The sequence below is a fragment of the Triticum urartu genome, chromosome 5A, assembly GCF_056163025.1.
Source record: "Triticum urartu cultivar PI428250 chromosome 5A, HENAU_Tu73, whole genome shotgun sequence".
Lineage (NCBI taxonomy): Eukaryota > Viridiplantae > Streptophyta > Magnoliopsida > Poales > Poaceae > Triticum > Triticum urartu.
The window spans coordinates 578,584,814-578,598,088 of record NC_141877.1 but is presented as its reverse complement, the minus strand read 5'-3'; the positions used below and the strand labels follow the sequence as shown (position 1 = coordinate 578,598,088).

Below are 13,275 nucleotides of genomic sequence, written 5' to 3'. Positions count from 1 at the left end.
ACGGGGAATTAAGAAACTAGACTTGACATGAACCATAAACTAAAATTGTCATGATACATGCACATAAAATTGCCATGATTCATACAAAAAATAATTTTCATAGTCAAAGTACTGGAGTTGCCATCATCAAAATACTAAAATTGCCATAATCTACAAACTAAAATTGCCACATGGCAACTTTAGTTTAAGCCCTATGGCAACTGCAGTGTAAACATCGTGGCAACTTCTGGCAAAAAAAAATTCGTCGAAACATATCAATATGGGGTCTAGTTTTGAAGATCTCGTCGAGACGGATTTAATGGTGAAAACGGATTTTTAGTTCGCTTTTCTATTTAGGAGATACAACATTTTTAATCCGAAAACCAAAAAAAATTATGCTGATGTCATCTATTCATACGTGGCAAAATGAGTGGTGATGGAGGCGTGTGGGCGATGTGCAAACGCCCACACGTGTGAGCGTTAACATTTCCGTTTCATTTTTCATGAAGACGGAAAAAATATCCTAGGTTCACATTCCAGGACTTATCATGTTGGACTCAACCATCTCCAACCGTATAAATCATCATTATCTTCCTCACCAACAAAAGGCATTGTGGGGAGCATCTTCATCTGCGGCGTCTTCACAAACAACACCGTCTACATCTTTAATGTCAGCCCCATGTGTTGGTTTTTTTAGGGTAACCTCATGTGTTAGTTTATGTATGTTAGTTGATGCTTTATGTTTTATTGGTACGAGATCCAAACTTTCAGAATGCTATTCATATTCATATGCTTCCAGACATGCTTACGCTGTGACTTGCAAGTAGTTCATTACATTCTTAAGAACATATGAAACATATGCTATAAATCCTAGACTCAATCGGGGAATGATTCCTTGAAACTTATGCCTGCCTACGATGTCGCTCTATTCGAGGATTGTATATCATTAAAAAAATATTTGTGGATTTAAAAGAATCTGAACTGAAAATTGTTTAAAATTCTATGCTCCCTAGGAATGTTGGTTCTTGGTGCATTGGGGCTCTGGGGATCAGCCGTGGGCCTACCTTCACGCTGGTTTTTGCATGTTTAGGTTGTTTGGGCTATTCGTCATTGTGTCTGTAGCTCCTAATTGGCGTGTTTTGCGCCAGTTAACGAGCTGGCACTTGCAGCGTCGCTGGTATATAGGCCAGCCAACGAGCACGCTTGCTCGCTCAAAAAAGTAAACACCTAACGGTCGCTACTGCCGAACGACTGCTCGTTTGCTAGATTTTTTTCAAGAAAATCCAAAAAATGAAAAAAAAACAAAAAATGAACTAAAAAGATCATGCATTTGAATTTTTAAAAAGTTCATGATTTTGAAAAAAGAGATTTCACAAAAATAGAAAGAAATTTCATCAACTTCGAAAACAACCAATGATTTTAAAAAGGTTCATTGATCTTGTAAAAAATTCACCAATTTTTAAAAATAGTTCATTGATTTCAAAAGAAGTAAACTAATTTTGAGAAAAGTGCATCTATTTGAAAAAAAATCAAAATTTAAAAAATAGGTCATCGATTTTGAAAAAAGTTATCAATTTTGGAAAAAAAATAAGCTTTAATAAAAGTTCATCGATTTTGAAAAGTGTTCTTCATTTTTTTTAAGGTTTCATCAAATTTGAAAAAATCATGCATTTTGAAAAATAAAATATAAAAAAAGGAATAGGAAAATAATACAGAATAAAGTAAAAGGAGAAAATACAAAGAGAAAAAAACAAGGTCAGTCCAGGAAGAAAACAAAGAAATTTAAAAAATGGTTAGGAAAAAGCTCTCTCCCATTGCACCCTAGATGGGCGGGCCCATGTAAGAGCGCCTTTAGCGCCAGTTAATGAAATGCACGTTAATGTGCACTGAAGGAGTCCAATAGGAAATGCTTGCTCTCTGTATTACTTCTCGTCGATTGTCTCAAAAAAAAAAACTTCTCATCGTGTGCGTTGTTTGCTTGCAGTTAATTGGTTTTGCGGGCTACAAACAAGCTCGCCTAACCTGCACTGGTTGCCACCGAGACTAAATTGTGTAACAACACTAGAGCCACACACTGACCAATTCCACCTTCCTCTCAAAACAAATATCGACTCAAATAGCAAGCCAAGTTGTTACCAACAAAAGAAAACACCGCCACACGGGAAAAAAAATTAGCCCGGCGCGACACGTATAAAACCAAATTGAAGCAACCCACCATGATAATCGAGAGTCTGGGAACTCATGTCCTGCGTGTAAGTTTCTACATCGCGTCCCATGCAGCGCTATGTGTGTACTACGCTAGTGACTTTTTTCTTGATCGGTTTTAAGCGGACTTATTCCTTTTGGACCTTTTTTTATTAAAACTTCATTTCATAATATTCAAACAATTTAGTTTTTGGTGAATTTAAGAAAAAATATTCTTTTAAAAATGTTTACGAATTTAGACAATAATAATAAATATAAAGTTGTTCATGATTATGAATAAATATTCATCATTTTTTAAAATAAACGACTTTTAATTTTTTATGAATTTTCAAGAAAGTCACAAAGTTTAAAAGTCTTCAAGTATTTAAAAACAATTGTGATTTTTTACATGAATATGATAAATTCATGAATTTTCAAAAATGTTCATGAATACTATAAAACTATTAATAAATTTTATGTTTCTGAATTTCAACAAATGTTTATGAATTTCAAGTATGTTCCCAACTTTCAAAAAATATTCATAAATTTTAAAAATATTCATGAGTTAAGAAAAATAAGAATAAAAGAGAAAAAGGAAAACAAATATAAAAAACAGGAAAATAAAAGTGAACATGAAAAAACTAGTGGTGGAAAAAACCCGAATGGAACCTTCCCAAAACTGAAATGATCGTCCTACATGGTCAGCGTGATAGCGCCTGTAGGAGTGTCAATGTTTGCTCGATTTCCTCTGTAGTATGACTGGAATATCAATTCACATAATAACCTTTGGAATAAAAAATAAAATTATATGTGACTTTGTTCCCTAAATGGAAAATATTACAAGGACCATATTAAAGTAACAGAAATATGCATGTAACAAAATAATATAAATCATATAAAAAATAATGTGGCCCAACAGTAAATTGCTCCACGTAATATGCGTGATTTTCTCCAAAAGAAAGTGAAAACTATAACAAGGTTTATATTTTGACACAAAAGTTAGGCCTATGTATGTACATGTATGTCACATAAATAATTCACACTACTAGTTCAATATGTTCCGACATTCCAAAAAAATGTCTGTTGTCGTTCAACAGACATTTAGGTGAGTCATACAATTGTTTAAGGTGTTTAGGTGAGTCATACAATTGTTTCAATACGTCTTAGAAATCTTCCATATGTTTCAAAAACTTGTGTGTTTCAATATTTTGGAATATGGCCATGTATGTCGTAGAATGTTCTCTGAACTCATGAGTTGTCCAATGTTCCAAACGATGAAAACGATGTATTTGTTCGCATATCTATTTTTCTTGTTTTGATGCATATAAATTCAATATTTGCTTAAAAACAAAGAAGGAAAAGCACAACAAATGGAAATAAAACATAAAAATTAAAGGGAAAAAACCAACAAATAATGAGAAGGAACAAAGTTAAAAAAACACTTTGGGCCTTAGTATAGGAAATGCTAGATTGACCAGATCTTGGAATCTGGATCTACATGACCTCTTCCCACTAATTCTCGACCTCCCTCCTGTTTTTCACCCTGGGCCTCCATATCAGACTATAAACTTCCAACCGTAATAAAATCCCCTAGATGTAGCATCTGAAATATGTCATAGAAAGTGTTCAGGTGAGTCATGAAAATTGTTTTGATACATCTTAGAAATCCTCCATATATTTCAAAAGTTGTGTGCACTTTAGTGTTTTTGAAAATCTTCATGTATGCCATACAATTTTGAATAAACACGTGAGTTGTCCAATGTTTTAATAGATGAAAATGATATATTTGCTAGCATATATATTATCTTTATCTTGATACATAAAAATCAATATTTTAATTTAAAACAAAGAAGGAAACCATAACAAATAGAACTATTTAAAAATGATGAAAAGGAAAGAATGTAGGACAAGAAAACAAAATGCTACATGGATTCTCCATATGAAAATTGCAAGGCTTACGGGAACGAGGATTAGGGACGGATGTATGCTCTTCCCACTCATAAGTCTTAAACTTATCGATATTTTTTGTCTGATGCATGCTACTTTGCTATCAATTCCAGAACTTTGGGCATACTTTTTATCAACTTTATTTGTCTAACTTATTAATCCAGTGCCCAGTGTCAGTTTTTATTTTTGGTATTTCAGGAAAACACCACAAAAAAAGTCTGAGAAAAAATCCAACAAAAATAGTTCGGGAAGTTTCAAGCCTTAGGTCATCCACTTGAGGCTCGACATAGTCTGGAAGAATAGAAGTATGTAGTAGACATAAGATCTTTTCTCGTGTCATTACCGGGAAGGTGGGTGCTTGAAGGTATCTTTTTTAGATCCTGCAATTTTATCTTTTAGTTGCTTATTCACTTGTTTGGCTTATGGAAGAAACAACAAAAATAGTGCACTTGATTGTATTTACAAACTTAATGTTCAAAGTATGGACTTAGAACATGGCTATGAATTATTCAAATAAAAAAATGTTATTGATGTAAGTTCTTTGAATATTAATCAAGATATATTTTTTGAAGAAAGAAAGGAAAGAAAAGTTATTAGTATGTATTCTATGAATATCAGTTATGCTAATGACATGAAAAGCATAAGCTTGGGGAGGATAAATTTGAAAACCTTTTTGCTCTTGATGACAATTCTTATGATATTTCTATCACTTATGATGAAAATTTGGAAAAATCTAAGCTTGGGCATGTTATGTTTAAAAATCCTTTTGGTATTGACATGGAAAATCCTAAGCTTCGGGATGATAGGTTTGAAAGTCCTTTTGCTAGTGAGCATGCTGAGTCTGAAATATGTTTTCTAGTAAGAATGAGGATTACATGTTTTAAGAAGTTTATGCTATTAAGGATCCTAATGATTATCCTCTTGCTTGTAATAATGAATGTGAAACAATGAATGAATATGATCTTTCGAGACCTCCTAATCCTAGCTTACAGAAGGAAATATATTAAGATGAGAATGCACCTCCTACACCTTGTTATGATGATTGCAATATTATTAGAAGCGGGTTTAGAGATGTCATGTTGGTAGGTAGTAATGGTATTCACTTTAAGTAGTGTTGATCCCACAATTATTGAGGATGTTTCAATTGATTGTGATGAGAACAAAATTGTTACCTATGATGATTACTATGTAATACTTATTCTTTAAAAGAGAATGATAATCATCCTTATGAAACTTTTCATAATTATGAGGAGAAATACCCCCCCCCCCCCCCCCATCCACAGACACACATCATGTACACTACCATTTTATGTTCTTAGAAATAATACTAAATTAAAATTAATCATGAATATGAAAAAATATTCAAGAATTTTTAAAAAGGTCATGATTTCTAAACATGTTTACGAATTTTAAAAAATGTTCATGAATTTTAAAAAAAATGAGGATTTGAGAAAAAATCTGACTATGAAAAATCACAATTTTTTAAAAATGTTCATGAATTCTAAAAAATTATTCACAAATTTGATTTTTTATGAATTTGAATAAATGTACGCGATTTAAAGTATGTTCCCAATTTTAAAAACATACCCATAAATTTGAAAAATATTCATGAGTTAGAAAACAAAAAGTAAAGAGAAGATGGTAAATACGTATAAAAACAAACAGGAAAAAATAAAATATAAACAAATGGTGGATAAAAAAACCAAATAGGACATTTCCAACACTGGAAGGACTGTCCTGTATGGCCGTCTAATAGCCCCCACGAGGGTGTCAGTGTTTGCTCGACCGCCTTTATGGTATGGGTGGAATATAATTGGCATAATAAGTTTTGGAATTATAAAAAAATTAATTCCACAACCGAAGAACCACACTGCAAAGCGCACATTTTGTAGAATTTATGTTGGCCTGTCCAGCCAACAACCCACCTAATATGTGCCTTTGTTCCCTAAATTGAGAATATAGTAAGGAGCATACTTAAAATTACACAAATATGTGTGTAATAGACTAATACAAATCATACAAAAGTTTATGTGGGCCAGAAATTTAATATATTTCATTTCCTTCTAAAGAATGAGAACTATAATAAGGTCTATAATGTTCATGCATGTCAAATAAATATTTCACACTACTAGTTCAAGTAGGAGATATCCTTGCGTGTCGCAGCAAGAATTTTAAAGATTAATTTTAGATGGATTATGTATGGAGAGAATGATCTAAATCAAAAGCTACCATCTTCTTAATGTAGATATATTTCATACTTGCACTGTGTGTGAAAAAAGAGTATGCACGTGGTTTGCTCCGGCCAGACACAATGTGAATTGTTCATAGGGATGCCGGAACACGGGAACGAGAAAAAAGAACAAAAAGGGTAACAAAGAAACTGGTATAATGGTTCACGTAGATGCCGATAAATCTCACTTTGGGTTTTGTTGATTATCGTGAAGCAAAAGGAATAACACATGGTAATTACAGGTTCACTTGATAGTTATTCATGTGGGTACAAGGGGCAATATGGATGTCCACGGTCATGTCTATACTTTACCGAACCTGCTGTGTCACATGCTTAAGGGTCATAGATTTGTTGGGTGCTAGATGGATTAGGAGCTTGAGAGAAAATCACCAGAAATGTTTCAGAGATGTTGAAAATGTTTTCGAGGAAGGATCGGAAGTGTTTCAGGGAAACCAAAAATGTTTTTGAGAAAACCGTAAGACCTGAAGTTTTTCAGAGCCTCCTGGAAATATTATCGGCGCCATGGGCCAGCCCATACACAAGGCCTATCGGATGGTTGGCCGCATGGGCCTTAGGTGGGCGCCCCCTAGCCTTGGCGCCCAAGCTTGCTTGCTGCAGCTAGGATTTGGGGGTGAGGCCCACCCCTTGGTGCGCCGCCCTAGGGAGGATGCAACACATGCTCCATGGGTTGCCCCCCTCTCTCTCATTCTCCACCGAAAATTTTCGTTACGCCGCAAGGCTACGCCACCCCCTTCTAGTACTCTGACACCACTAAGTTTTGGACGGCGCAACGCTATTGGATCGCTAACTTCGTACACGTGGATACCAACAGAGAGATCATGCTTTCGAGGGAAAAATTCTCGCGGTTGGGAGGTTGTAAATCCTAGCTGCGGGAATCTGCACCAACGATCTTCACCAACTCTTCTTCTACCGCAACTCTATGTTGGTAAAGTTCCGATGTAATCCCATGTGCATCTTCACCAACGATCTTCAGTGTTTGTTCCCGTGCCTTTGCCGGCAGGTAGTTCTAAGGCCAACAGACGGTGGTCCATGCCTAGTATGGACCGCGGAGGCGCTGACTAGGGCCGGAAAAAGGGCGGGCCATTGGTTGTGGTTGCTGGCACAATCACCGTAGCAGGGTCGTTGTTCCAGCTCCATCTTCGACGGCAGTCGCTCCACCGCAGGCGAACGTGGTAAGTTCTTGACTTGGTCACCAACGACGAAACTCTACCCACCCACAACGATGACGCCCACCAACAACCCACACAGGAAGGCACACCACCACACAGGAAGGCCTGCCCGGGGCCGGGGCCTGGTAGTATTCATGGCTGCACGTTGTTGCATGCGGAGGAGCGTGCAGTGGGCACCAGAGAGAACGAGAGGAGCCGACGCGCACGGCACGAGATCGACAAGACTCGCCTGGGGCGCCTGCCGCGGGAGCCGGGTCTTCGCCCAGCAAACAGCCGGGGAGCGCGGAGCGGGCTGCACGCACGCCGGTGTGTCGTGCCCGAGCGGATCCCGGCACGGGCGGGCGGGCGGCGGCGTACATGGTGCCGGACCGACACACGCGGCCAACAGTGTCTGCCCTGCCGTGCGTTACGAGCGGAACGCACGTACGTACGTACGGGTTCCGTATGACCCGGCCGCCTTCCAATCCAACAGTGCAAATCCTGTCGAGGACAGCCAGCGATTCCGGTACGAAACTGAAGCCATGTCCAACATGAGGATCCCGGGGAAGCCAGCACGCACTGGCGACTCCGTGACTACACACAGAGCCCGAGCAAACAGAAACCCATCAGAAAGTTCAGATGCTTACCCTCAAAAAAAATATAAAAAAAATCAGATGTTCAGACGCGCCGCGAAGCCACACGAACACGAAGGTCCAACATTTTGGTTTGATGAAAGTTAGGAGGTCTAGAGACAGGAGCTACAGCTACCCATCCAGCTCCGATCAGCGGCGGCGGCTCTCCGCCGGACCGGAGGCGACGCTGCTGCTGCCGTGCCATGGCTCGATACTACAAAAACCCTTCGTCCCAGACGCAGCTGGGGAAGGAACCACGAGAGCCCAGGCAGATGCATGCATGCGCCGCTAAGCTACCAGCTATGGCTAATAAAACCACCTTACAGTTCCTTGCTAACGCAGCTACTAATGCTAGGTAACCAGTCCTAGTTAAACAACCTTGCTATCTCCTCGTGGATGCAGGGCCAAAAGGACGACGCTGTAGTCGAGCAAGTCAGGCGTCGGCCCACGCGGTGAACACTGGCATGTGCGCCACAGACACGCCGGGCCTGGCCGGCGCCGGCGATGAGACCCAGGTGCCCATGGGCAGCGAGCTCGCTAGCTTCGGCGCCGCGGGCCGGGCGAACAGCATGGCCAGGCCGCCTCCCTGGTCCGGGCTCTGCTCCCGGGAGTTGCTCAGGCTCGTGGCCAGGGACGACGCGCCCGACATGCGGTTGCCCTGCCCCTGAGCACCAGCCGCGTCGCCGTCCAGGGACACCACGCCGCGCAGCAGGGAGAAGGACTCGCTGGACAGAAGGTCCAGGTGGTGGCGGCTGTGCTCTTCCGTGGTCACCGCCGCAGGCTGCCTCCAGTAGTCCGCGGCGCTGCCGGCCTGCACGAGGGCGGCCGCCGCGCTTGCCACCACGGCGGCGCTCTCGTCGGGGCCATCCTTCCTGCGCCGCACCTGGTCGCCGGGCAGGAGCGTGCTGCTCTCCATGATCTTGTCCACGTCGTAGCGGTTGATGTCGAAGTTGGTGACCGCGTTGAGGCCGCGGAACTTGATCGCCGCCACGTCGTACGCCTCCGCCGCGTCCGCCTCCGCGCCTGCACGCACGCAACAAACACGCATCCAACGATCAAACACACACACACGCAGCTTGAAACAGCAGCCGGGCTTTCCCGGGCGGTCAAAGGACAGGAGAGGAGCCGAGCACGAAAGCGACGAGAGCATGCATCATGCACGCACAGAGCCGGCCAGCCTTATGAGAAAGGCGAGCGACGCAAAAACGTAAACCCACTACGGCTGGGGACGGCCCTCGCTCCTCCCTCGCACGCGCAAAAGTGCGGCCAAAAGCATGCAAGAATCGGCAGAGCGATGCTACGTTCATTCTTTCGGGAGGGCCAGGGCGCGCAGGGGCATCATGGAGCTACATCAGAGGTTATGATCATTGTGACAGGACGCCCTGCGTCCTTAAACGGTGACAAGCCTCTGCAGCCTTATTTCGCTACTGCGGCGACAACGAACTGGTTGCTGCTGTCACATTGGTGAATCGGTGATGATGATGCATGATAGGAGCATGCATGCTGCGGATTTGCATCTTGTGGTGCCCATGGCGAGATTGCAAGATTGCAGTCTCAGAGATACCTGATTAATGGCGGCAACAGGGGGAGCAAGAGCTAGTTTGGGCGGGGCACGTACTGAATGTGCCGAGGTAGAGGTCCTTGTTGCCGGAGACGCGGCCGATGCGCGCCTGCCACCGCCCCTGCTGGTGGTGCCTGGTGACTCCCCGGTACACCGAGGCGCCGCGCGAGAACCCGCTGCTCTTCCTGCACCAATGGCGGTCGCCGGCGTGAGTGTCTATCCACCATGCGATCGAGTGCAAATTTCTCAGGGTCGTTCAGGCAAGCATGTGATGATGTACCTTCTGAGGTGAGCCACATACTCCTGCCTGGTCATGTTCTTCATCACCTCCAGCTCCTCCTGGTAGTCCTCCACCTGCACGCACGCAAACACGCAAACAATGGTCAAAATCACTGGCTACATTGTGATGACAAGCAAGCAAGCAAGCAAGCAATGTAGTACACCGGAGATGGATCGAGAAGGAGGTGATCGCCGTACCGGGAAGTTGATGTGCGTGGACGCGCCCCAGTACTTGAGCGCCGCGAGGTCATACGCCCTCGCCGCCTTCTCCTCCATGTCATACCCACCTGCCCAAATCAACAAGCTCTTTTAGTTCTATTAGGCACCACCACTCCCTCTGATTAAACATGCAGAGGGACTAGTATTTGTATTGACTGATCCCAACAAGATTAAGCAAAGTGATAGGAGCATCACTCCCAGGCAAGCTACTCACCAAGATAAACTGAAGATGTAGACACGATCGATCCCCAGGCAAAAGGTCCAGCAAAGGACATGCAAAGAGCAGTTCATTAGTTTGCACTTGGAAGTGCAATCACATCACTACTTAGTACACTACGACTACTAGTAGTACGTACTGCTACTAACTAAAATGGTACTGGGGGCAAAGTGCTACTACTACTCCGGCAGCTGTTAGGGAGCTCGATTGATTAAGGTTGGAGCTTGGAAGTACCTTGCCGGCCTTTCCTGGTCTGGCCTTCCTTCCGGCAGCTGTTGTCCCAGAGGTGCGCCTCATACCTCCCCGTCCACCTATGCCTGCTTTTGCTAGCAAGCGAGGGTTAGCGCGAGGAGGAAGACGATGGCGACTCACTGACAAATGACATGCAATGGGGTGAGATGGGTTGTGCCGTGCGGCTACCTGGTGACGCCCCGGTACTTGGACGTGCGCTGGCCGAAGGTGTCGATGCACTTGCGGTGCACGACCGGCTGCTTGTTCTGCCCGGCGCCCGCGCCGCGCTTCTTGCTGGCCGCGGTCGCCTGGCCGACGCACTCGCCGCCGGCACCGACGTAGGCGTGGGCGTGTGCAGCCGCCTGCTGCATGGTGACGCAGCTGGACTGGGACCCGGAGCTCATGGACAGCGTCAGCGGGTGTACGTACCCACCGGGGTTGTCGTGGCCGGTCGCCACGATGGCGTCCTCGCCGTTGCCGGCGTCCACGTCGTAGACGTCTCCGGCACGCGCCATCCAGCCGGCCGCTTCCATCGCGGCCGACGTGGCTGCAGCCTGCTCGTCCAGCAACGCCGCGTGGGCGTCGTAGTACATATGGTGGCCACCGGAGCCAGGCATCATGGCGTACGGCAGCTGGTGCTGGCCGCCTCCTGCGTCGCCATGGCCGTGGCCTTGGCCGCCGTAGTAGTAGCCCGAGTTGTCCAGGCTCAGCGCCATGGCGGGACTCGCGCCCAGGAAGTCCTCGAGCTTCGGCGGCGCCGACACCTCCGCCCCTGCACAGACCGCAAGCCCAACCAAGAAACATAAAGAGACACGCGCAGCTACAAGCCAAGAACCTCAGGAACCCAAACTGTAGCAAAGTAAGAATCGTAGTACTGTGCAGATATTTACCGTGGTGTTTCTGCTCGCTCCTCCGGAGCGCGTCGGCGAGGCAGAGGGAGCCGTCGGACCTGAGAGGTAGTGCGGAGATCCCGGAGTAGTACCCGCCGCTCGCGGCGCCGACATTGTCGCTCCCACCGAAGTAGAAGGACATGGGGGAGGAGGCGACCGCGTCAGGGTGATAGTAGACCCCGCCGTGCTGCGCGTGGTGGTGGCCGGCCACGTCGACGATGCCGGAGCCGGCCGCCGCCTCCATGGCGACGTGAGGCGACAGCGAGAAACCCAGCCAGCCGCCAGCACCGCTCGCGATGCTGGCGCCGCTCATGCTGTGGCCGCCGTTGGTCATCGGGCGGAGCGGATGGGAGCAAGGGCGCACGAGCACGACTGGGGATGAGGCTGTGGTGGTCTCAAGATTCAAGAAGATCTAGCTTAGATGGGAATGAGAGGATCAATCATTGGAGAGTACATGTCGCAATGATGCCGCTGCTCTCCATTGCAAGCTCAGCGGGTTTGAAGGGGGACTTTGGTCTGTGCGCGCGTGTGTGCGGGGTATGCCCGGCTCAGCGCTTCTTGTACCCCGTGGGGAGCGGAGCGGAGCGGGGGGAGGAAGAGGGAGAGTCGGGTATGGTGTGATCGGCGGAGAGGGCCGAATGGTGGGCCTGGCTTTTAAAACGTGTGTGTGCAAAGCGAATGAGTTGCTCTTGATCTCGAGTCTTGACCTCCCCCACACACACATTTTACGAACTACTCCAGAAATAAGAAGGATAAATGGTCGGATAAGGGCAACTCCAACGCGCGATCCCATCCTATCCACCCACGTTCGTTTAGGGGAAAACGAACACATCAGGCCTCCCAACACGCGGCCGCAAAACGGATCGTTGTCCGTTTTGTGTTCATTTTCGATCCATTCCCGACCTAAGTATGTGACCGAACGGACACGCGCGGACGGCACGTGGCGCCTGTCCATGTCCTCCTCTGGCTGGCCCGTCGAGGAGACAGACTCCTCTTTTTCTAACCCCCGCCTCCCTCTAGCCGTACCCCGCCACTCTCGTCCCTCGCTGTCGCCGCCGCCATTGCCTCTGCACAGCTCGGCCGCGCGCTCGCCCCAACCTTTCTTGCACCCTCCCTCTCGTCCCTCGATGCCCCGAGCTACCCAACCACAGCCACCTGATTTGAGCTCTCGGCGATCGGATTGGAGCGGATCTGGCCGGACTTGAGCTCGCCCGGCTGCGAGAGGCCGCGCCGTGGCATGGACTGCCCGGGCACCGGGCTGGAAGGCCCCTGCAAGGCCGCAAGGCCGCATGCAGGTACTGAGTCCTCCTCTAGCCGCTCGGATCTACACCGTCGGCGATCCGCCGACACATACACGAACGGCGGTCGGCCGGGCTCGGTGCTGGCCCAAAAGCTCGTCGGCACACCGTTACCACTCATTAAGTGCGACGACTGCACAAAGAAGATGTTGCGCCGCGTGTCTACGACACCGGAACATCCCGGATGAGTGTTCATCAAGTGCTTAAACGATGGGGTATGTGCCACTTTAGCTTCAGTTGTGCTCTCGTATTCGACTAGTTGTGCCAACTTACATTTTTATTGTGTAAAATGGATGCAAGTTTTGCTATTGAGAAGAAGAATACATCGATATATTAATAGAGCGAAATTTAGTAGATGTTCGTGCACTTTTAGCTACAATAGAGGCTAGAGATGAGATTAGTGCACTTGTTGCTAGAATAGAAGCTAGATGCGAGGAAG

At 45.9% G+C, this 13,275-nt stretch overlaps 1 protein-coding gene across 2 annotated transcripts; it reads right to left on the bottom strand.

The window, feature by feature from the left end:
* Positions 1-8,200: 8,200 nt before the first annotated feature.
* Positions 8,201-12,158, bottom strand: LOC125506013 (AP2-like ethylene-responsive transcription factor CRL5). Of its 2 annotated transcripts, none has more exons than XM_048670896.2 (8): positions 11,539-12,158; positions 10,838-11,420; positions 10,652-10,743; positions 10,415-10,423; positions 10,180-10,268; positions 9,983-10,056; positions 9,760-9,887; positions 8,201-9,164 (listed from the first exon to the last, which is right to left on the bottom strand). In XM_048670896.2, the coding sequence occupies exons 1-8, from the start codon at positions 11,870-11,872 to the stop codon at positions 8,575-8,577; spliced, it is 1,899 nt and encodes a 632-aa protein (XP_048526853.2). In that variant the 5' UTR covers positions 11,873-12,158; the 3' UTR covers positions 8,201-8,574. The 2 variants fall into 2 exon arrangements, with proteins under 2 accessions (XP_048526853.2, XP_048526854.2); XM_048670897.2 differs by having other exon boundaries at positions 10,652-10,737.
* Between the last annotated feature and the right edge of the window lie 1,117 nt (positions 12,159-13,275).